The sequence below is a fragment of the Sorex fumeus genome, unplaced genomic scaffold, assembly GCF_029834395.1.
Source record: "Sorex fumeus unplaced genomic scaffold, SorFum_2.1 ptg000081l, whole genome shotgun sequence".
NCBI lineage: Eukaryota > Metazoa > Chordata > Mammalia > Eulipotyphla > Soricidae > Sorex > Sorex fumeus.
Genome location: NW_026606138.1, coordinates 16,496,820 through 16,521,883, shown reverse-complemented (window position 1 = coordinate 16,521,883; position 25,064 = coordinate 16,496,820). Strand labels below are relative to the sequence as shown.

The 25,064-nt window shown below is 38.9% G+C and overlaps 1 protein-coding gene across 4 annotated transcripts in view; it reads left to right on the top strand.

Moving 5' to 3' along the window:
- TCF12 (transcription factor 12) overlaps positions 1-25,064 on the top strand; it is a 321,390-nt gene that overhangs the window by 189,607 nt on the left and 106,719 nt on the right. For all 4 annotated transcript variants that reach the window (XM_056130730.1, XM_056130729.1, XM_056130728.1 and 1 more), the window contains exon 6: positions 19,701-19,765. In XM_056130730.1, coding sequence (XP_055986705.1) covers positions 19,701-19,765 — 65 coding nt within the window. The remainder of the gene's footprint in view (positions 1-19,700; positions 19,766-25,064) is intronic.

Sequence of the window (25,064 nt, the reverse complement as noted above, 5' to 3'; positions counted from 1 at the left end):
TGATGGCTATTTCATATATGTCTGGTTGAATCTGCATAGTGCTTTGCATTAAGGTGATTATTTTAAATCACGATGATTTTTCCAAATCAAGAACATGGACTATATTTCATTCCCTTGTATTTTGTTTCTCTTTATATTGACTTATATTAACTTTACTCAATAAATTTTTCATCTCCTTTGTTAAGTTGATTACTAGGTGAGTGATTTTTTTTCAGTCATCTGTAAATTTTTTTTTTTAATTTCTTTCTCTTTTACATTATTGTTCTCATATAAGAATGTGTTGGGTCTTTTGGGTGCCACACCTAGCAGTGTTCAGGACTTAACTCACGGCTCCGTGTTCAGGAATCACTACTGTCGAGGATCGGGGACCATATAGGATGATGGGGATTGAACCTGGGTTAGCAGCATGCATATAAAAATGGTGTGTGTGTGTGTGTGTGTGTGTGGTATCAGGGATTGAACCCAGGGCTTCTTCAGATATTCATAACACCACCACTGCGCTATGTACTCCCAAATTTGGATCTGAGATTCAGATTTTTTTAATAAACTCCATGCCCATGCCGCCAAGTATGAGTATTAGCATTGAGGGGGGTTAAAACATAGATTGTGATTTTCTTTTACTTTCTAAAAGTATTTCTAACCTAAGAAATTGTTTTTAGTACAAATACCTTTAAAATTTTCATATAAATCTCTTTTATTTAGTACAAGCTTTTTCCATCTGAATAGTTTAAATTCAGTTGACTGAAAGTCATATGAAGGTAACCACTATAAAGTAGTCACAGAGAACTACCACCAGAGGAAAATGGAATTGTTGGTTTTTCTTCTGAAGAAGAATCTATATGGGGCTGGAGCCATAAAACAGCAGGTGGGGTATTTGCCTTGCACTCACCCACCACGGCTTCAATACCCTGCACCCCATATGGTCCTCTGAGAGCATCCAAAGTAAGCCCCCTTGCACTGCCGGGTGTGGCCACAAAACAAAAACAAAAGAACTCTAAATTAATTATATTTTTCTCGTGTTGCATATTAAAATCACTAACTGAATAGATATTTTTTGAAAATTTACTTTTGGGGTGTCTCAGTTGCCAGTACTACATTAAAAAGTATTAAAGTTCATTGTGTAGAACTCTAAAAATGAATTAGGCAAAGCAGAAATACCAAAACACAAGGGGGCACTGTTTTACCATATCTGGTTGGAAAGAACAGCTTTTTGTATACTGTGAATGTCTCCCAAGATTCTATACTCTAATCAGAGGAGCTTATTAAACACTGTATGTTTCTCTACATGTGTAAAACCTAGACCAAGCTTTCATAGTTCAAATATACTTTTAGAAAAATACAGAAACTTTTAAAGATTACATTGCATGCGTTTGACGGGAATAGATGCTTTGAGGAATTGAAATTATGATACATTTAGTTTTAGTGTTTTGGTCTGTGATAGAGGGGAAATCACTGTAAAAACAATTCAGTTGCTTTGGCGAAATATAGTGCTTCTGTTCTGCAGAAAGAGTTGGGATAAAGATGGAACTGTTAGAAGCTGCAGCTGCATTTGCCATCAAATACCAAGCTGGTGCTGATGAATGTTTTGTTTTTATTGTCATGGAAACTTGGAGCCAGAGAATGGATATTCTATTCATCTGGGAAATAGCAGTGCCTTGCATAAAGCATAAGGACCTTCCAAAGCAATTCCTAAAATAGATATAAGCTGAATATTATCCAGAAAGTTGAGGGTAGTAAACGTGGAAGAAATATAATCATTTTCTGGAACACTACTTCCAGTCTATAGCTGTTTATTTAGTTTTTAAGTTGATTATTTACTGCTAGAAGTTGAATTGCAGTGAGCTTGGTGTTTGGTTAGCATAAATATGATAGTTACCCAATAATTTAGGAGCTGCCTTTATATTACTTCTTTAATCTTAAGATCTCTTGCGAACTCTAAACTTATGAAATGCTTCTAATTTCTGAATAGATTTTTTTAAAATTCATGCTACTTATCTGCTAATATTCCATTTAGAAAATTTTTATATTGGGGAAAGTTGCCTTACCCAAAATAGATAATTTGTACTGAAATACGAAGTAAGGTGATTAGTTGGTCTGAGGGGAAAAAATTAAGCATAAAATTCTAAAAAACATAAAAATGTAAATACTTTTGTATGCTTTGTAAAACTATAAACAGAAATAAAAATACAGGATGTAGAGGAATTTTGCTTTCAATTATAGCTAATGTTTCCTAGTCAAACACAAATTTGATGGTTTATTCTTCAGGCCTGTCTTCTCACTTAAACATGTACCTTGTCTCTGCTTGATTCTCCCAGTCTCGAGAAGCCCATGTTCTCTCATGAACATGTCTGTCCATTTTTTGTTTCCCTCACATATAAGTAAGTTTCAAGAAAAATTGTCTTGCTTCACAAAAATAAAAACAAAAAAATCCCCTCAAATTTGAAAATAATAGTAAACTGTAATAAATTGTTAATACAAATTAAGCAGAACTTTCAAACTTCCTATTTAAAGCTAGTACCCTACCAGTTTTACCATTTAACTTCCTCCAACATCGTTCTGGTCATTAGAAACATGACAGTGCCAGGGAAGCAGTGCAAGCAAGGCAAGGAACCCCTGTCTGTCCACAACTAGCATTTGGCTACTTCAGAACTCCTGAGCACTACCAGCTGTGATCTCGGCCCCCACCCCCACCCCAACCCCGCCCCATCTCAAACTTTGAAATGAGCTACCAAACCATGTCTAATAGTAAATACTCTTTCGTATTAATTTGTGTGTTCTAAGGCATAACTAGGATAGTTTAGACATAACAGTGAAAACAAATGTGTGCATATTTAGGGCCTAGATGAAAACCAAAGTACCTTTAGAAAACCCACACAGATACAGGGAGACTATGCAAACCAGACAGACAGTGAGCCCAGCTGAAAAAATTTTTCCCCCTGATCAATATTAAAGACAGGAAATTGAGTGAAGCACTGTTATTTAAGGATCTGCTGTGATGAACTTGTTTACATGCTTCCTGTTTTACCTAATAAGAATCATCTGTTCTTCCTCTGTGACCTTCAGGTAGCAACCAAATTTTATCAACAAGACCATCAGTTCCAGGGTGATTTCTCATAATCATTTTCTCCAACCGTTTTCTCTTATTAAAAGAGAGTAAGTAGGTCAAAGATTACATTCAAGTCTTACCTACCCTGTTTCCTCTGTATAGAATCTTCGACTCTGCGACGGAATGTGTCTCGGTGGTAGTGCACTTGCCTTGGTGGTGTGAAGCTCTGAATTTGATTCCCAGTGCTGCCAGAGAGAAAAGATGCAGCTGAAGTTAACTTTAGATGGCCTTTCTTCAGTGCCTTTATGTCTCTGTAGATCCATTGCCATATTTTTCAGCTCTCATCAGTTTTCTTTGATAAATTTTAGCTTTTATTGCAGATGTGAACAGAAAGTAAATTGTGGCTAAGTATACAAATAGTACTAGAGATGCGCAAATAGCTCACATTCACTGATGCTAAAAGATAAGCCATTAGTTTTAGTGAAATTGAAAGTAAAAGATGCTTGTAAATATCCAGATTTCCTTAAATTTTTTTCCCAAGGACTCGGGGCTGGAGCAGTAGCACAGCGGGTAGGGCGTTTGCCTTGCACACAGTTGACCCAGGTTCGATTCCCAGCATCCTATATGGTCCCCTGAGCATAGCCAGGAGTAATTCCTGAATGCAGAGCCAGGAGTAACCCCTGTGCATCGTCGGGTGTGACCCAAAAAGCAAAAGAAAAAAAAAATTTCCCCCAAGGACTGAGATTTTAGATAAGCACATACAAATTTTAATAATATATCTTAAAATAATTATAAAATAATAACCAGCATCTAATTGCCTCATAGTTTGTGTTCTTCACTGTCCTAAGCAGTATCAAAAGGTAATTCCGGGGCTGGAGCAATAGCACAGTGGGTAGGGCATTTGCCTTGCATGCAGCCGACCCAGATTCGAGTCCCAGCATGCCATATAGTCCCCAAGCACTGCAAGGAATAATTCCTGAGTGCAGAGCCCGGAGTAGCCCCAGGCGTGACCCCAAAATTAAAATAATTAAGTTAATCCATAAAAAAATCTGGTGAGGTGAGTTTCACGTTTGAGACAACTTATGGTTAATTAGGTAATAAAGAAAGTAGGTAACGTTTGCAAGAAATGGGGTGAGTTAAACTCAAGTTAGTGTACATGGTATAATTTCTGTTTGTAACCACTTTTTTTTTTTAATATTAGTGAATCACCATGAGGTACAGTTACAGGCTTACAAACTTTCGTGCTTACGTTTCAGTCATACAGTGATCGAGGACCCATCCCTCCACTCGTGCCCATTTCCCACCACCAGTGGTCTCAGCATCCCTCCCACCACTACCACTCCATGTAACCACTTCTTAATGCCTTCATTGTAATCCCAATATTACTAAGGTAAAGGTAAAGGCCCTCCCGTTGATCGTCGATTTGCTCGAGCGGGCCCAGTAACGTCTCCATTGGAGACTTTGTTGTTACTGTGTTTGGCATATCGAATACTCTCGGTAGCTTACCGGGCTCTCCGAGAGGGGCGGAGGAATTGAACTCGGGTCGGTCATGTTGGCCGCTTGTAAGGCGAAAGCCCTACCGCTGTGCAGCCCAATATTACTAGTTTTTCTTTTTTCCTTTATTTTTTCATTTTATTTCATCCATCAGCAATTATTTTACAAAGACTTGCTATGACTTAGTTTGTGTAATCGTTTATAATGGATTAATGTGTAAAAAGTTATGTCTCGACACGAACGTTTTATTGTATCATTTGAGAACTTAAGACCAACCTTTCTCTATTTTCAAACCACAGAGATAGGATAGTGATAAGTTAAAGTACTTTAAGACCTTTCGTGATAACTGAATCTCTTGCATTTTACTGTCACAGCACCTATCATGTAGCAACAGTCTTCTTTTAATCTCAGCCTGTTACTGAGGAGATTTAAGATTATTGAACTTTTATCATCAAAAGAATGTCTTTTGCATCAGTTTGTATAGGTGCATTATTTATGGGATATAACGTGTGCTATCTTTGTACAGTTGATAGGTAGAGAGTGTTGAGTCCCAGTGATATTATGCTAATGCTTATTAACATATAAAGGATTGTTTGTTTTTGTTTGGGGACCACACCTGGCGGTGCCCAGCACTAAATCCTGGCTCTGTGCTCAGGGGACCATACAGAGTGCCAGGAATCAAACTGGCTCAGCTGTGTGCATGCCAGGTGCCTCACCTGCTGTACTATCACTCTGGCCCTCAAACAGAGTTTTTTAAAAGCTGAATAGAAGGCTTAGAAATTCTGAGTGCATCAGCTGGAATTCTTGATATTCAGTGGTCACATTCATAGTTAAACATATCAAAATGTATTAACTGCTTAATGATCTGTTTACACATTACATTTTCATAATTATACATCGTATTAACTTCAGGTGTCCATTAATACTTTCAGCCTCTTCTTCCTTTTACTCTTGCCAATATCCAAATTGACATTTTACAAGAGAGTGTCTGTTAATAGCAAAATAGATGAAAATACTGGTTTCATAGGATATTTAAAGTAACATGAGACCATTCACGCCAGACTTGCCTCCACCATGCCCAAATCTTCAGGTAGGAAAAGGATTTTTTAATGATTTAATCAAAAGGGATCTTTAATTACTTAATGTTTGTCAGCTTGTTCATAGCAGATACAGAAATAGACCTTTTTATTTTCATGCCCATGCTTGAGTCACTGCCTAGCTTCTGGCCAGGTAATAGGTGAATGGCAGCAGCTCCATTGACTCCCTTGCTCTCTTGCTCCCAACCTCCCTCTCATCAAGGGTCACTAGTTGATCAACAGTCATTCGTCATTCCTTACCCACTGGGAAGATCTCAGTCCTCTTTCACCATCTCTGCTGCTGTGTGGCTGTCTGCCATGCATAGAGCTTTGAGGAAGAAACTCTCCTTGGCACCCACAAAGCAAATCTAGAATTCCAGGTCAGTGTTCTCAGAACAAATGACATCTGCTTTCTGGTCCCTGGTGCCACAAAAAAGACTTAAACAGTAACCTGATGAGTGATTCATGGTGTGAATTTAACTGCGAAAATACAGAGATATAGTAGAAAATCACAGGCATTACAGTGATTTTTAGTGTTCTGTTCATAGTCCTATGAATGTAGGAAATTTGGTTTTGTTCTTGTTTGGGGGCCACACGTGTCACTGACGTCAGCCCCATGAAAGGCCAGTGCCTTAACCTCCAGTACTAAATCTGGCTTATGCAGAAAATTCTTGAAAGAATTGCTGATACAGGGATCTAGTACTATCAGTGTGTTTGAAGAAATTGATTATTTAAATATGTGATATAATTGGTCATACACTACACCCTCACCCAAACCATTATTTGATGATGGGACTTTAACCTGATTTTTGTTTCTCTTTATTTGGTGATAATGGCAGTAAATCAAGGTTAAAATATTGAAGGGTTGTTTTAGTTTATTTATTTCAGAAGTTTCCACATTTACTTGGCTACCATCCCCATTCCAGGAAAAGCTTCATTTTGTACACTCTGGAAATTTGCCTTTCAATGGACAAATAGAAAGCTCCTTCCCCCCAGCAGTTGCACCTGTGTCTTCTATCATCCCCACCACTTGTGGTATCACCCACTTTGATTGGGTTTCACCCAGTTATTTCCTCCAAAGTTGTAAAATACCCAAAAAGGAAAAAATGGGATAAATAGGGCCAGAAAGTATTATAATAAATGTTGCTTCTTTTTCGAAATACGCATTCACAGTGTTTTCTCCAGAAATACACCTGAAGTTGAAGGTTTAAGTCCCATTCCCATTATCTGTTGGATTGCTGTAAAAATGAAATCGCTTATTTTCCAAGTTCTATACAACATGTGACTCTGGACATTTGGATTCGTTTAAAAAAAAAAATGCTTGGGTTCTAACCTAAGGAAAAACAACCTTTGAGTATAGATGTAGAAATGTCTTTAGGAATAATTTTTAAAATGCAGTTAAGTAAAATGTCTCAGAAATGTTTACATTTTGAGTTATTTATAATATTTTGACATGTTTTATCATGCAGCACAATTGAACCAAAATATGGTCCAGAAATTTGACAAATCACAAAATTGATCAGAATGATTGTCCTTTTGTGCTTTGTTCATTCCTCGCTTCCCTTCCCCTTCCCCGTTCCCCCCATACCTCCTGCCTCCCTTTTATTATTGTTTTAACATGGTTGCTGCTATTCCTACCAGTTCCACAGTGGCTTGTGCACCAGCCGCAAGCCGAGAGTTGCAGTCCTTTACTTGAGATGCTGATCCATTTTCTGGTTATAGTGTATGCTGTGGGCCACTTCATTGCTCACCATACTTGCCAGGGCTCTCACTTCCTGGCTGCGGTACTCACACAGCTCCTTCGGTTTAGTCTTATTGGGGGGTCAGAGCTCTCCACGTGCTTCTATACACTGGCTGCTGTGCAGCTGGGCACCGAAGACAGAAGGGCAGGGTCTCTCTGTCCGTGGGGTGGCCCTGGTGACTGACCTTGGAACAGGCCTCTAAGCCCTCGGGGCATTCTTGCCAAATTGTTAAATGCCTACTTACCTTTGCTCTCTCATGCTGAATCCCACTTTTTAAATGTTTTGGAGCATTCTAGTGACAAACTGTTCAGTTCTGTATGTCTTCTCATTCTTATCTGTTGATCATTATTTAATGTGTGGACCTGATTTTAGGTGGACTGTTTGGGGGAAGGGTAGCTGTATTGGTGAATGTTTTGTTCTGAAGTACTTCATCTCAGGTTTCATTCAAATTATTTCTAATGCTTATCCTTGCCTGTCTCGTGAGGCTATAGGTTCAATCTTTAGCACCAACAGGAGTTTTTCTAAAGCCTTTTTAGACTACCCAGGAGGACTCACCATTTACTCTGGTCAAGGAGAATAAGATGCTTTTATTTGTCCTAGAAATTTTGTAGACACTTTTGTTTGATTTGGCTTTTATTTTTTTATTTCTGCGCCATGATTAACAAAGTAAAGGCCCTCCCGTTGTTCGTCGATTTGCTCGAGCGGGCCCAGTAACGTCTCCATTGGAGACTTTGTTGTTACTGTGTCTGGCATATCGAATACTCTCGGTAGCTTGCCGGGCTAACAAAACTGTCAGTGGTAGAATTTTAGGCATGCAATGTTCCATCTTCGATTCCACCACAATGTCAGCATCCCTTCAAAGTGTCTTCATGTTCCCTCCTTCCAGTATCCCACCAGCTTGCCTCATTAACAGGCACAATTTTTTTTCTTCCTACCCACCTCCCTTATAGGCACAATTCTAATATTCACTCCTGTAGTTTTGATCTGTGCTTACAGTTGTGTTGGCTGGAGTGGTTTAGGTCATTTGAAGTCCCCCACGTCTGCACCACCAGTGTATCAGGGGCCTCTCTGGTCTTTGCCCCCATGTTACCACCAGAGTGCCTTACCACGTAACTCTGCATATCACAGATAAGTGGAAATACCCAATATTTGTCATCATTGTCTTCCTTCTCCTCCTTCCCCACTCCATTCTCAGTAATGCTCAGAGATTGAACCCAGGTTGGTGTGTGAGGCAAGTCCCCTTACCCACTATACTATTGCTTCTGCCTGTACTTCTGACTTCCATTGGCTTCGTATCCTCCAGTTCCATCCAGGTTGCAGGACGTTGCATTATTTTATTATTCCTGTGTTTATTTATACCACACCTTATTTACACACTCTTCTGTCATTGGACAAGTGGGTTTATTCTAAATTAGTTATTGTATCAAGTATAGCACTATGACGAACAAAGTTGTACATATGTTTCTTCAAATGAATATTTCGGGCCTTGGGGGTAGACACCAAGTGGAATCCTTGGGTCATGTGGAAACTCCAGTCTTTTTTTGAGAAATATCCATGCTGTTATCCATAGGAGCTAAACCAGACAGAATTCCCAGCAACAGTAAATGAGAGTCCCTTTTTGCCACAATACTGCCAACACAGATCGTTTTTAGTCTTTTTTTTGTTATATGCCATTCTCACTGGTGTGAGATGATATCTTAATTTCTTGATTTGGATTTCCCTGATAATATGTAGCAGAGAACGCTTTTTCATATGCCTACTGACCATCCATCTGTCTGTTCAGATGTTGTTTCCTTTCTACATTTTTCAGTTGGGCCATTCTGTGTTGGTTTCCTTTCTCCATTTTTCAGTCAGGCCATTCTGTGAGATAAGCAATTGGGAAATAATGCATTATCTGACTTGAAACTATACTACAAAGCTCTAGTACACAGAACAGCATGGTACTAGGATAAGAATAGATTGACCAGTGTATTAGAATTGAAAACACAGCGATGGGGCAGAGAGTGCAGTCGATAGGGTGCTGGCCTTGTGTACAGTGGGTAGGCTGACTCAGGTTCAATCCTCAGCATTCCAGATGGTTTTCCCAGCTCTGTTTAGAACCAGGAGTAGCACTGTAGCACTGTCCTCCCATTGTTCATCGATTTGCTCGAGCGGGCACCAGTAACATCTCACAACAAATTGTGAGACTTCTTGTCACTGTGTTTGGCATATCAAGTATGGCACGGGGAGCTTGCCAGGCTTTGCCGTGCGGGCGAGATACTCTCGGTAGCTTGCCGGGCTCTCCGCCCCTCTGCGGAGGAATCGAACTCGGGTTGGCCATGTTGGCCACATGCAAGGCAAACGCCCTACCCACTATGCTATCGCTCCAGCCCAACCAGGAGAAAGAAAAGAAAAGACGAGCAGGGGAAACAATTACAATCCTCAGACCTATAGGGACAGCTATTTTTGAAAGAGAAACTACATACATGAACTGGAGTAAAAATGGCCTTTTCAAAAGTAGTGTTGGGAAAACATTAAAAAAAATGATGAGACTAGATCCATATCTCACACCTTACACAAAAGCCAATTCAAAGTGAATCAAAGACATTGAAGTTAGACTAAATCAGATTAAAATAATTTTGCATGATGAGAAAACCCAGGCTAAAATTAAAAGGCAACCTACTGAATAGGAGTACACCAGATAAAGGGTTAATACACAAAATATACAGCACTAAAAAAGAACAACAACAAAATCTGCAGGAATATTGATTGGGATAATACTTAGATTTCTTAAGTTCGTCACAGGAAATTGAAACGTGATAACATAAAGACTGGCTAGAAAAGTGATTACAACTGGAAACTTGCTAATCAGTCATCTCTCTTGGGATCCTCTGGTTTATCACTAATCTCACTCACACTTGGCATTTTCCTATACTTCTGCCTCATAGCTGTGCAAGTAATTTGGCATGGAATAAACAAGAGGAGGGCATCAAGAGTCCAGCAGCTGTGCTTGTTGGCACTAGATAGTCAAATATCTTCAGTGTAGCAGCAGCATGCTTGGCACAAGTGCTATCCAATAATGTTTAAATAAATCGTAAAAAAAATAGGCTTTTATGCTTAAAGGCTCTCTCCTTTCTTGAAAAAAAATATGCTAGAGATTTTTTTTTCTTAGATTTTTCTGTTAAGTGGGAAGTCTCCAAGATAAAGTCTATAATTCTAATAGGTAACATTGACTTAGTTTATTTCAAACAAGAATCTCCAAGCATATAAACATTAATTGAACTATGCAGGCCTTTTTGTGAGACACGTGTTACTGAATTGATTTTTGTACAGGGAGTGGGCCCTTGACATTAGTGACTTTTGATTTGCCCAGTTTGTTCATTAAGAGAAAAGAAGAGCCAGTGAATAGAGTAATCAAAATTCCTCGATATTAGCTCTGAGAAACCTAGCAGCATTACAGTTTTGCCTATTTTGTAGGATAGTATTTTATGTTTTTCTAGTTGGTTAATGCAATTCAAATTGTATGGAACTTTTAATAGCGCACCAAAGAAGATAAAACACTTCTCTGTGTCTACAGAAGTTAGATAAAGAATGAGCTTCCAAATACCCAGAAGCAGGCGCATAGTTAGCTCATCAAATTCTCTTTAAATTTAGATTCATGCCCCAATATTTAAATTTAGTGGCCTCAGATATAGCTCAGAGATAGCTCAAAGGGTGATAATACATGATATACATAAATGAGGCCTAAGTTTAATCCCTGCCACCACGTGGTCCCTCGCGTACTCTACAAGGAGTGACCCTGAAGCACAGAGATGGCAGTAGCCTATGAGCACTGATGTGCATTGCCCCAAGACCAAAAATAAATAAAGATTTATTTAAAATATATGTAGTTACATTTGCTTATTTAGGAAGTTTTGTGCTGGTGCTAGATAGAGTCCAGTGGATAAGGCTCTTGCCTGACACACATTTGATGTGGGTTCATCCTCTAGCACCACAGACAGTCCTCAGGCCCTGAGCTCAGAGTCAAGAGTAAGCCCTGAGTCACCAGATGTGCCTCCCTTGCCCCTCCCCCACCCCAAATCTACCATTTTTGTATTGTTTCTATGAAACCTAAATATAGAAAAACTCATGATCTGTATGTTGGAGTAATTCATTTTGAATTAGTAAAGCTTATGTAGGTAACTCAAGAATTTCTTTTCTAGTTTAAACCTTTATCTATTATGAAAGGTGGGCCTAAGGCTATATATATTTAAAATAGAATGTCAAGTTTTTATTTACTAAATGATAAATTGAAATTAAAATGGCTTATAAAATGGGTACTGAAATCATACTAGTTTTCAAAACTAGTCACATTCCAAAGTTTTATTGTTCTTGTTCATGAAGTCAGCAATTATTTCTTAAATAAAAAAATTATTTGATTTCTTAAATTATTTGTAATTTTTTAATTAAATTATTTTAATGGAATTATTAAGCTTTAGTTTTTTTGGAATTTTTCAGATACTCAGTGCTTCAGTACTGCTGTGTCTTCCATAATCTTTTTGTCTCTGGGAATTTCCTTCTAAAAATGTGTTTTGGAGTTGGTAGAAAAAGCATATAGAGCCAGGAGAGTACCAACGCAGATTTCTCCAGACTAGGTTGAGATCTAAAGACCTTTAAAAATTTGCTATTTTCTCTCACAGTTGTAATCAGCTTCCTTTAATCAATAACTCTTCAGCATTATCCATGCTTCTGTTGGCTGGTTAAATCTAAATGGATAGATCTGCTGTGACTCTTAAGGAGCGCCTTTGTGTGTAATTTCCATCTTTGACCTTGCTGCTTTCAATTTTCTATTTTTTTGGCTTTTGTCATTCTGATTATGATGTGTCTTAGAGTATTTTTATTTGAGCCTCATAGCTGTGATGTTTTCAGACCTTTTGAATCTGGATTCATGTATTCCTCGGTTCTGGTATCTTCTCAGCTATGATTTCTTTGACTAACAAATCTTCATCAAAATTGCCTTCCTATTCCTCAGGGACTCCAATGATTCTTATGCTGCTCCTTTTGAACCCATCCCATATTTCTCTCATGAGCTGTTTATTTTAGGACTTTTCTATTGTCTTCTATTGTTTTCTAAAGGTTTCCTGCATCCCATCTTGGAACTAGTACACACGGGGAAGAGAATTCCCACACATGCCTACTTCTCTAATGATTGGGTCTGAGAAGTGCTATTAGGATTTCTAGTAGGAAAAAAAACACCACTCTTAGTGGCATCAGTGATGACTGACAGTAACCTTGTTACCATGACCACAGCATTTGCAGTCACTTTGAAATGGAAGATAAGACAATGAAGGAGTCCCAGAGTTATTTTTCACTCTAAGGAACATTTGGCCAATAAAGGGATATTCTGTCTCCCCAGAACTTGGGAGTCAGTAATCTGATTACTCCTTAATTGTTCTTTGGCATGATAGCTCTGCAAGTATTAAAATGTACACACTGTACTTCTTCCAGATTTTTCCTTCTCCATGGCTGACCTCCCAATTTATTGAAACTGACCTGGTTTCAAGATCCCTCACCATCACTGACCTTTGGCTTCTTAAATTTTTCTTAAAATGTGAAAGATGGAAAGTGAATAAAGCAATCATCTGTGGACTTTTGTTGATAGAAATTTCTTTATATGCAGAAAGTTAAGCAAGAGTTGGAATAGGCGGTATCTGAAATCCCAGCAAAAATTAAGTCTTTCCTCCTGGGAAAGGTCATCAGGATTCATTTGGCAGTTCTGATTATTTAGAAACGATACAGAACCTGTAAATTTACTTGCTCTTCAAGGAGTTACCAGGATGGGATTTTAGTTTCATGCATCTTGTTTTTGCGGGGTGGTAGTGGTTGGAGATGAGGAGACGGCACTTGGAGCACTACTGCCAGTGCTCAGGAATCGAACCCAGGTTGGTTGTGTGCAAGGCAATCACACTACCCATGTACTGTCACTCTGACTCCAATCTGGTTCGTCTTTTAACCAGAACCCTTATCACTGGACTTTCTGATATTGCGTGTTGCACATTTCTTGCCACTACTTGACCTCCCTGGAGGTGAGCATACCCTTATTTCTTAAGATCAAGTATTAGAAGCAATTTCTAGACATGTTTCTACCCACTCTTGTGGTGCTTCCAAGTGTTCAGCATAAACTAAGTTTAAAGCAATATGATGAATCAAAAATAATACATAATTTTATAAGGGACATGGAGGAAAACTTAGGCAAATCCCTCTATGACATTGAAACCAAGGTCATCTTTAAAGATAAAATACCACTGGCCAAGCAAATGGAAGCAAAGATAACCAAATGGGACTATATTAAACTAAGAAGCTTCTGCACCTCAAAAGGAATGATGACCAAGAATCAGAGATGGCCCATAGAATGGGAAAATATATTTACCCAATACCCGTCAGTTAATATCCAAAATATATAAGGCACTGGTAGAACTTTACAAGGAAAAACAATCCAACCCCGTCAAAAAATGGGGAGAACAGAAATGTACTTAAAAAAGAAATTCAAATGGCCAAAAGGCACCTGAAAAAATGTCCTACAACAAATGTCCTACAACACTAACCATCAGGGAAATGCAAATCAACAATGAGATATAATCTCACACCACAGAAACTGGCACACATCCAAAAGAGGAACAGCCAGTGCTGGTGCAAATTCAGGGAGAGTTTGTTTGGTGGGAATGCTGACTGGTCCAGCCTTTTTGGAAAACAATGTGGGTATTCCCCAAAAAAACTAGAAATTGAGCTGCATGAACCAGCAATACCACTTTTGGGAATATGCCGGGGGGGGGGGGGGGAAGGGAGGGGGAAGCTCACCAGAAATGCCATTTGTACTTCTGTGTTCACTGCAACACTATTCACTGTCACTGTCACTACCTTTCATTGTTCATTGATTTGCTCGAGCAGGCCCAGTAATGTCTCCATCGTGAGACTTGTTGTTACTGTGTTTGGCAAATCGAATATGTCACGGGGAGCTTGCCAGTCTTTGCAGTGCGGGCGAGATACTCTCGGTAGCTTGCCAGACTCTCCCAAGATGGGTGGAGGAATCGAACTCAGGTCGACCATGTTGGCTGCATGCAAGGCAAACGCCCTACCTGCTGAGCTAACACTTCACAATAGCTGGAATCTGGAAACAACTCCCCATCCCCAGCCCCCTGAGTGGCCAAGAACAAATGACTGTTAAAAAAAAATAATAGTACTTCTCCGCAATGGAATACTACATAGCTGTTAGGAAAAATGAAGTCATGAAATTACTTACAAATGGAAGGACATGGAGAGTATCGTGCTGAGTGAAACGAGTCAGAAGGAGAGGGACAGGTATAGAATGACTGCACTCATTTGTGGAACATTAAAAAAAAAACACATAGTATGAAACTAATACCCAAGGACAGTGGAAACACAGGCCAGGAGGATGGTCCACGGTTGGAAGCCTGCCTCAGGTGCTGGGAGATAAAGAAGGAACCACTATGACAAAGATAGTTGAAAATCATCACTCTGGATAAGAACTGCATGCTTAAAGTAGGTAAGGGAACAAACACAATAACCTCTTAGTATCTGTATTGCCAACCATAATACCCCAAACTTGGGAGAGACAGCCTGCTCTAGAGTCATAGGCAAGCCGGGGGTAGGGGGGGTAGGAGGGAAACGGGGGTCATTGGTGGTGGGAAATGACCACTGATGCGGGGAGGGTGTTGGAACAGTGTAGGAGTAGAACCCCAACATGAACAGCTTTTAATTGTACCTCACTTATTTTTTTTAATGTTCTTTCTATCTTGCTGAAAATGGGGAGAAAAAAGGAATTTTTTAGAAAGTGGGAACCTGCATTTACATTTGCATAAACCACTTGCATATGTATAGGATAGGGTCAGTAAGTTTAACACTGGCTTGTTTGTGTAATTTGTGCCCATAGAGTTGTATAACCAACTGTTATAAAGGAATATATTCTTGACTATGGCATAACAAAATTTAAATGTAATTAAAGAAAAAGGCAAGTTTCTGCATTGCTCCTTTGTGTTTCTGTAGATTTCCCCATCATTTAAGGTTTTTTTTTGGTCCCAGAGATTGAATCGGAACCTCACATACACAGGCAGGCAGCTATCGGGCCACTGAGCTACATTCTGATTAGAAAGAAAGAATGTGTTTAATTGTTTCTGGAGGGAGAAAGATAAGTGAACTAAGCCAGGACCAAGAGATGGTATAGCTCTTGAGGGTGCATGTTTGTCATATACCTGCTCCAGATTCCATGACTGCCACCACACGATCCCCCCAGCATCTCCAGTGTAGCCCTGAGCACTGCAAGGTTGGCCCCAGTAATTCTGGCGCCACAGGGTTCCAGCACCACAGCATCCTGGGTAGTTTGTGTTGGACTGAGCTCAGCCTCCCTGGTTCTGGTTGGACTTGTCATAGGTCTCTTCTTTCCTTCCTGACTTTCTGTTCGATTGACCTATCCAGTCATAAGAGTGGCGTGGTAAAGTCCACCACTGCTGTTGTGTTATTGATGTGTTGCCTCAACTCTATTAGCAGGCATTTAGGTAAATTTTTTTTAATGTAGGAGTATTGCTGTTTATTCAGCCATTTTTAGTCTGATTGAATTGGACATGAACTCCATAGTTAGGTAAATTATTGATGCAGTATTTTTTCTATTTTTCTTGGTGAATTTTGTTGATTTTTGCCATTCAACATTTTTTATTTATTTTTTTATGAGTCCATTCAGTTTTCCCTGCAAAGCTGGTTTGAATGCAGCAATTATCTTCAGCTTTTGTTTATCTGAGCATATCTTATAATTTCTTATAATTTCTCAAATCTGAGTGATTTCAGGTTGCAAGGTAGAAGAGTCTTGAAGTTCCTTTCATTCAGTACTTTGAATATATCATTTCATTATCTTTTTACTTATAGAGTATCACTTGAGAAATTTGATGTCAATTTTATGTGTCTTCCTTATATTTAAAGGCCTTGCTTATTCCTTGCCATTTTTAGGAGTCTCTTACTCCCTTTCCTACATTTTGATAACTGTGTCTTGACGTTGTGCTATATGGGGTATATATTGTTTGGAGTTCCGTGGACCCCTGGATCTGTGCTCATGTCTTCCTCTTCTTCAGTGAAAGTTCTCAGCTACTGTCTTCTTCCACCAGCCATTTCAGTAATTCCTATGATATGGGGGTTCTTTCTCTTGCTATTAAAGAGCTTAAGCTTTTTTCATTCTTTTAAGATCTGTTTTCTGTTACCTCTGCTTTATTGATAGTGTTGTGTGCCTTGTTCTTGAGGTCTCTGATTTAATTTCTGACTTCTCTTATTCTGCTGCTCAGTTCTGCTGCTAAAGTTCTTGATCTTCGATTCTTCAGTGTTTTTCATCAAGTTTATTGACACTCTCTTCAGTGATGTCCTCAGGCCAGTGAACATGGAGAGGGTTGTTGCTTTACTGGAATCCCCAGGCAGTATCAAATGCTCTCTGCTCTAGGGCTTCCCTGGGCTTCTGTCCCCATGTGTTAATGTTGCTGAATTCCAAACAAATTTTTTGTTTGGTTTTCTTTTGTTTTAAATTTCTTTTGTTTTAAATTTTGTGCCCCCCCCCCCCACAAAGGAGAGAGAGAACAAAGGGAATGCCCTGCCACAGAGGCTAGGGAGGATGGCGGATGGGAGGAATACTGGGATCAGTGGTGGTGGAAAATGGGCACTGGTGGAGGGATGGGTACTCGATCATTGTATAATTGAAACCCAAGAACAAAAATTTGTAAGTCTACAACTGTACCTCCTGGTATTTCACTAATTTAAAAAAAAAATCCTGGTGCCCCATGGAAACTAAGGATGGAAGATTGAGTTCCAGATGTTCTGAGCTGTGATCTGGTTCTCCCATTCGCACTATCCAGTTCTAGCTAGGATTTCTTTAATCTCTGCCAGCCATGAATACCTTGTGAGAACTTTTTAAAGCTTGCAGGATCGGCTGGTTCCTGGGATTCTAACTCATGTGCACATAAATGACAGAGGGATTCGCGGCATCCGTGCCCTGTAGCCCCACACAGTGGCTGCCTGGACACTGGCCCGGGGCTCACAGTTGCTGGTGTCTGGCAGTTGATATGGTGTCAACAGTCCAACTGACATGGTCCATTACTGGGGATTATGGGCACATATGCCCAATCACAGTTGTTCAGCAAGCCCATCTTCATGGCTTTGGTTGCATTTTTGTCCTTCCCTATATCAGTTTTAGGCTGCAACTCTGAAACACAGTGTGGTAAGTGGCATTCCCCTCCAGGGTATCTAATAGCTGTGATAGCAGTAGGTGCTAGATTTAGAGTTGTCTGAGTTCTACATCAGCCAGTATGGTGTCAAATGCTTTAATGAAAATAATTCATTATTAGCTAAATATCTCCCAGGTCTTTTTTAAATTATGTGTGTATCAGTAAAATAAATAACAGTATAGCCTGTGTGTTTTAATGCACCATAAATTTTAGGTAATCATTAGCTTAAAAACACACTGTGTCTATTCTGCCTCATTAATTGTAAATACTTTGAGTAACTTCTTATAGATTTAGTTATGTTGTCATTGTTTTTACCTTGGATTGAAGAAAAAGCCCCACCACTCTCTGTATCTTCATCTCTGATACTAATATGAAACTACCATACCACAGAAATCTTGTATGACAGTGATCATTAAAAAGTGACATAGCATTTGTAAATTCACTTTACTAATGATACTTAAAGTCCATTTTATTGAAAAGCAAGTAAGAAACATTCTCAGTTATCATTATGAAACATCTGTTCTCCTTTTATCTAGCCCATACCTTACCTGATGGTTGGTGTCTAACTTTGGGGGTTCTTTTCTTCTTTTTTTTTAATGTTTTTTAAGCCACACCTGGCAGTGCTCAGGGGTTTCTCCTTGCTCTGCACTCAGGGATCACTCCTGGCAGGCTCCAGGAACCATATAGGATGCTGAGGATTGAAAGGCAGGCACTCTACTCTCTATACTAGCACTCTGAACCCTAAGGAGTGCAAATAAACTACCAACAGTAATTCTTACACATTTCTGGGTAAAGTATTAGTAGACACAGCTATATCAGATAAATTAATGCATTAACCTAATGGGCTGGAGCCATAGCACCGCGGTAGGGCGTTTGCCTTGCACGCAGCCAACATGGCCGACCCGAGTTTGATTCCTCCGCCCCTCTCGGAGAGCCCGGCAAGCTACCGAGTATCTCGCCCGCGCCCGCACAAGAGAGCCTGGCAAGCTACCCGTGATGTATTCGATATGCCAAACACAGTAACAACAAAAGTCTCCAATGGAGACGTTACTGGGCCCGCTCGAGCAAATCGATGAACAACGGGAGGACAGTGACAGTGAACCTAATGAAAAGAGTTAATGTCTTTTAGCATATTAGTTCTGTTTCTGGGAAAACTCTTGTGTATGTTCATAAAAGATTTGTATCAATATTTGTTTCAGTACCTCTTCATGAAAACAAAATAGAAACTTTTAGAAAAACGAATAGCCAATCTGACTTTCATATATAATGGAACATTTATAGCACCAAAAATTAATGAGCTAGGTTCTGTTATTTTGAGGTACAAGACATCTCAAACTCAGCAATGCGTGGAAACATGCACTCCTATCTGTTTAAATGCCTTATATACAACTGATACCATACACATGTGTAAGATTAAAAACATACATGAGAGAGAACAAGATACATTACACAGAATAAAGCACCAGCTTTACTTGCAACAACTCTTGTTCAGTACCTGGCACTACATATAATTCCCTGAGCACCATCGGGAATGGGCTTCTCCCCACCCCACCCACCCCCAGCCAGAAAAAAATATATAGACATGACATACATCAATTTTATGATAATGGTTACCTTGAGATCTGGTTAAAATTTTAACTGAACTTTATTATCTGAGGGAAAAACAATAATTTCAAAGCAAATATGAGAAAAAAATTATCTTTAGTAGGCACAAGGCCTATAGTGTTAGCAAAGACCACTCTTTTTCTTTTTCTATTTTCTTTCCAATGCCAGGGATCAAACCCTAGGTCTCATACATGTGAGATATTCACTCACCATTAAACCACATCCCCTATTCCATGTTTTCATGTTGAATATTCTTTAAAGCATTTCCCAGTTACAAGAAAATATTAAATCAAATGCTTGCTATTTTATGTAGAGAGTCAGAACTTGATCATCAGTGATTGGAAATTATAGGAAGCTTTAAAAAATGTTTATTGAATGTCATCTCTTTTTTCTAATCTATTCTCTCTTCTAAACCCCATAAAAATTGCCATGGATGATCTAGAAGTTGAATTGGTTGAAAATAAAAGAGGGTTTTATAAAAGTTTTTTTTTTTGTTTTATAGGGAAAACGTCAGAGAGAGGCTCATTTTCTCTGTACAGCAGAGAAACCGGATTACCAGGCTGTCAAGTAAGTTTAATAAATATGAAAACAGTGAGATGATTTTTAACACAGGCTTTAATTAAAAGAGGTAGTAGAAATAATTTATTTCACCATTATTTGTGCCTTTAATTTGTGGTTATTACAGTGGTGTACTTTTTTCAGCAATTATGCATTTTTTTTTCTTTGTTTAAAATCGTTTTCTTTAATTCACTGGATTTCTATCATCAAATGTTTTATAACCCACATCTATTCTATTGGAAGCAGAGTAGCAGTTATCATTCTACCCCCTTTCCAAAATGTTTTTATTTCTAAAATAAAAATTATATGAATGATATTACCACACCATATTTGATGGGGTTCAGACAGTAGGCAACAAATCATAGAGGAAAAAATATATGTGTGTGTATGTAATATATATATATATACATACATACATACATACATGAGCCTCTAGCAGAGCCTGGCTAGCTATACGTGGCATGTTCAGTATGCCAAAAACAGCAACAATAACAGATCTCATTCCCCTGACCCTGAAAGAGCTTCCAATACAGCAGTTTTTGGAAAGATGAGTAAGGAGAGGCTGCTCAAATCTCAGGGTTGGGACGAATGGAGACGTTACTGGTGCCTGCTCAAGTAAATTGATGAACAACCGGATGACAGTGATACAGTGATGAATGTTATCATCTCTCAAGATATATTATTGTACGTAATATTTTTGGACTGATGGTTTGTAAGCATGAAAATTGAAATCACTGATAAAGGGGAACTGTTTTACTTTCATTTCAATCCTATAGCTAACCTTATTGGGGGGATAATAATCTTTGATTAGAAAACTTCTGTTCAACTCTTTTATATTCCCTAGCATAAATGTTGCATTTCTACTGCTGTAGTTTCTGCTTTTTCCTTTCCGCCATAGGTTTAAATTCAGAATCCTGAAAACACAGTTAACATGCCCATTCCCATCAGGGCCAAAAATGGTATGAAAGAAAGGTAGAATATATTCAGCTCATTTCCTGCTGTCTGATACTTTTTCCAGAAATCTGCTCTAATTTCAGACAGGAGCACATGATTCATTTTTAACTATCAATTTTAACAATAATGCTTTATTATATATCCTATATACTCTGGTTTCTCTTCAGATCACATAAATCCTATAATATATAATAAATTATATTTATTATATATTATAGTCCAAGAATAAATATTTAGATCCCATCTTTGCATTTATTTCCTCATTTCAGTAACAGAATTAGCAGTTTCAGCTTCAAGCACTTTGTAGGTCTCTGAAGATTAAATCTTTTGTTTTCGTGGTGGCATTTTGTTTGACCAATAAATGCATATATATTTTTTTTCAATTTATATAACCAACAGAGCAAAACTTACTTTGAATTCTTAATTTTAGGATCAGGGCCAGAGAGAGTACAGGGGTTAAGGTAGTTGCCATACACGAAGCCAGCCCTGTTTCAATCCCCTGGGCATCACCAGGTGTGGCCCAAAATCAAGCAGAAATTTGAGTTCTCTCAAGCTGTGCTCTGAGGCACTACACAGCCATCACAGTGGTACTGAGGGGTCCATGCAGTGCCTGGGATCAAACTCAGGACTCTGAACATGCAAAGCTTGATAGGCTCCATCCCTTTGAGTATATCTCCTGTTAATTTTGGGATTTGGTTTCAGATCAGACCCCACCTGGTGGTACTCAGAGGTTAGTCCTATCTCATTTCATGGTCCTCCATATGCACTCCAGACCTTTCAGTGAGCTATCCAATCCCAGAAATACTATTTTTAAAAGACTAAAATATTTGAGAGTTCTATTAACAATAATGTTAATATTGTTTAGGAAAACTTATTACAAGCTCTGTAAAATTAAAGCTACTTGTAATAATCCATAATGCTTTTATGTATATCTGTGAACACTAATAATGCTTATATTAGTGAATTTCCTTTTTTTTTTTCTTTTTTTAATTTTATTGAATCACCATGAGATAGTTACAAACTTTCACGTTTGGGTTACAATCACAATCACAATGATCAAACACCCATCAAACACCCATCCCTCCAACGATGCACATTCCCCACCACCAATCTCCCCAGTGTACCCCCCTTCCTACCCTCCCCCTGCCTTCGTGGCAGACAATATTGTATTAGTGAATTTTCAACTTGTACTTTTTTAATTCCCCCCGGGAAAAATATTGCTATTTAGTTAGAATCATAATTTTATGATTTTGCAAGATAAATTTTGACAGTTTTTGCCAAAGATCAATAGGTGTATATACTATAATCATTTTTGGGCTCGAGCGATAGCACAGCAGTAGGGCGTTTGCCTTGCACGCAGCCAACATGGCCAACCCGAGTTCGATTCCTCCGCCCCTCTTGGAGAGCCCGGCAAGCTACCAAGAGTATCTCGCCCGCACAGCAGAGCCTGGCAAGCTACCTGTGATGTATTCAATATGCCAAACACAGTAACAACAAAGTCTCACGATGGAGACGTTACTGGGCCCGCTCGAGCAAATCGATGAACAACGGGAGGACAGTGACAGTGACTATAATTATTTTATTAAAAATATATATTTTTTGTTTTAAACCTAGGTACAAAGCATTCTAATAACATTTGCTAAAATTTCCTAAACACTGAGTTGCCTGTTGAATGCAGCATCACATTTAATCCTTGTAAGAGCACCCTTGTGGATTAAAATCTTTGTGGATTTTAAAATGTGTGTTCTGCAGGGGAGTATTAAGTTAGTTGCTAAAGCCATACATGTAGTGAACAGCGAGCTTAAACTTAAGCTTCATAAGTTCATAAGCTTCAAGTTACATTTTTATCTAATGTAACTTCGCTATAGCATAAGAATCCCTTTCAATTCATAGTATATGTCCTTTCCTCTCCCATTCTTAATTGGTTGGTTGAGAAGTCACCTAGAAATTTATATTTGAGGTTGGAGCTACACCTGGTTCTGTTCAGGGACTACTCCCAGCTCAGGATTCATTCCTGGCATTGCTCAGGAAACCATACAGTGCTGAGATTTAAAAAAAAAAAAAACCCAGACCTGTATGCAAAGCATGTATCCCAACCCACTGAGCTCCTCTCTCCAGCCTGAAGTTCATTTTATCCTCCCAAGGGGTTACACCATTCTTCGGAGTTACTCAAAACCAGGTTGATGTGTGGAGTGGACACCTATTGTAACTTCTGTTACAAGGGCAAAAGAGTTAACTCTGTGGGCGGAGAACATACTTTGTGTACTAGAAGTCCAGATTTAATTCCAGGCACTGCATGATTCCCTGAGCACTGCCAGAAGTACTGCTGTCCCATCACCAGAGACCAGCATGTCACTGTGAATAGCCCTGGGGCACTTCCAGGTATGGGCCAAAAGAAAAACAGAAGAGTCAGCTCCCCAGTCAAAAAAAACTTTAATATTTTGTGCCCAGGATATAATAGATATTAAATTGATTAAATCATATGCTATACTTGATCATAGCTGAAAGTACAAGAAGCAGAGGGATTTTTTTTAACAAGTGCCCTAGGTGATTCTCATTCATGAAGCGAGGATTAAGCTTTGAGAACTTCTGTATATCTCAAGTACAGGCATGTACGGAGCATTTAAAAAAATAGCTTGTAAACATACAGAAGAAATCAGGCAAGAGAATGATATTACTAAAATATATGGAATATAAAATAATAACATTGCTATATACAAGATTAAAGCATAATCTGATGAGAGAAAGATTTGATTTTGGAGAATTCACAAGAGTTTGAGGACATGAGCCCTGGAGTAAGTCCCAGCTTCAGCAGAGAGGAGAGAAAATTATACCATAGCAAGAACAGATGGCATCAATGAGGAATAGAGGACACTTATAACGTTTAAAAGGGTTCTCTTTGTCAATTATTGTTGCTACTTTCTTAGCTCTACCTTTATTGTAGTTGCTAGGAGAAATTATGATAAATGGAACTTAGCTGAGTTTAGTCCTAACAAGTAAACTCAGAAAATTCAAAAGTTAAAAAGATGCATCACTCCTATACAAAGAAAACTGCCTGCCAAACAACATTACTAATAGTGGGTTAGAAATGGAGGGAAAGACACTGAAACAAAAAATTGGCTGCTATGTTGTCTTACCTATTCAGAGACAATACAATCATTTAAAGTTAGGAGGTGGTGTGGGGATACCCAGAGATGCTTAGGGGCATCAGTCCCCTGGCTTTGTGCTCAGGGGTCACTCCTGGCAGTGCTTGGAAGACTGTGTGCTGTGCAAGGGATTAAAAAGGGAGCATAACAATCTTAACCACACAGTGATAGTCAAAGGGAATATAGTGACTGCAAAATTATATCCAAACTCCACTTTGAAACCAGTTTTTCTTCAACACAATTCCCCAAGGAACATTAACTCTGCTATTAATGTACATAAAATGCTGCTGACATACTGCAAAATTCAGGCTAATTTAATAATGCCTGATGGGCCTTACTTCATGTTAAGATGATGTAATATAATATGTTGCTAAATGAGTCTTCTCATATTAACCTTCACGGCAATCAAATAACTGATGAGCCATTAAAAGGAAGCTGGGATAGCAGTATTACTGGAACCATTGATAGATAATTCTGCAATTGAATTTTTAATTGATTCAACACAGAGAAAAGGCATCTTTAAGTAGGTATTTAGCTTTAAAAAGCGCTGCCATGAAGTAAAAGATATTTGGGAAGAGGGGGGCCCCCCAAGACTGCTGAGGAGTCCTACAAGCCCCACAGGTGATTCTCAGCCAACTGTGCCCTAGGTTTAATGCACAGGCCCAAGAATGCACTGCTGCATGGGCCCTGCAGTGCTGGGGATACTGGGACAACCTCTGATGCTGGGTGCCTCCAAGGGTCGCACCCAGCAGTGCTCAGGGTACCACGTGTGCTGGGAATCCAACTCTTAGGAGCATGCTAGGAATGTGCCTCAACCACTGCACCATCTCCAGGTCCCATAAAGCATCTTTGTATAATTAGAATATTTCTCATTGATACATGTAAAACAAACATTCAAGTCATTTGTGTTAAGCTTTTCTCGAAATGTTCAAGTATAGATAGAAGATGGCAATGTCTTGATTTCCCAAGAAATTGACATTTCATTAGAGAAAAATGACAGCTTTAGAAGTTCTGTTAAGCCTGTACTTCTGGAAGCCCCCGCAGTCATGCACGTGCCCCAAAGCCACAACCCAGTTTAAAATTGAACTCCAGCTGTATCATTTTGGACTTCCTGGAGCACGTGACATCTCAAACTCTACAACATTGATAAACCAGGAGTTGCTCACCAGATTGGAAGGGTTGTAATGTAGAGGGTAACCAATCTCGAT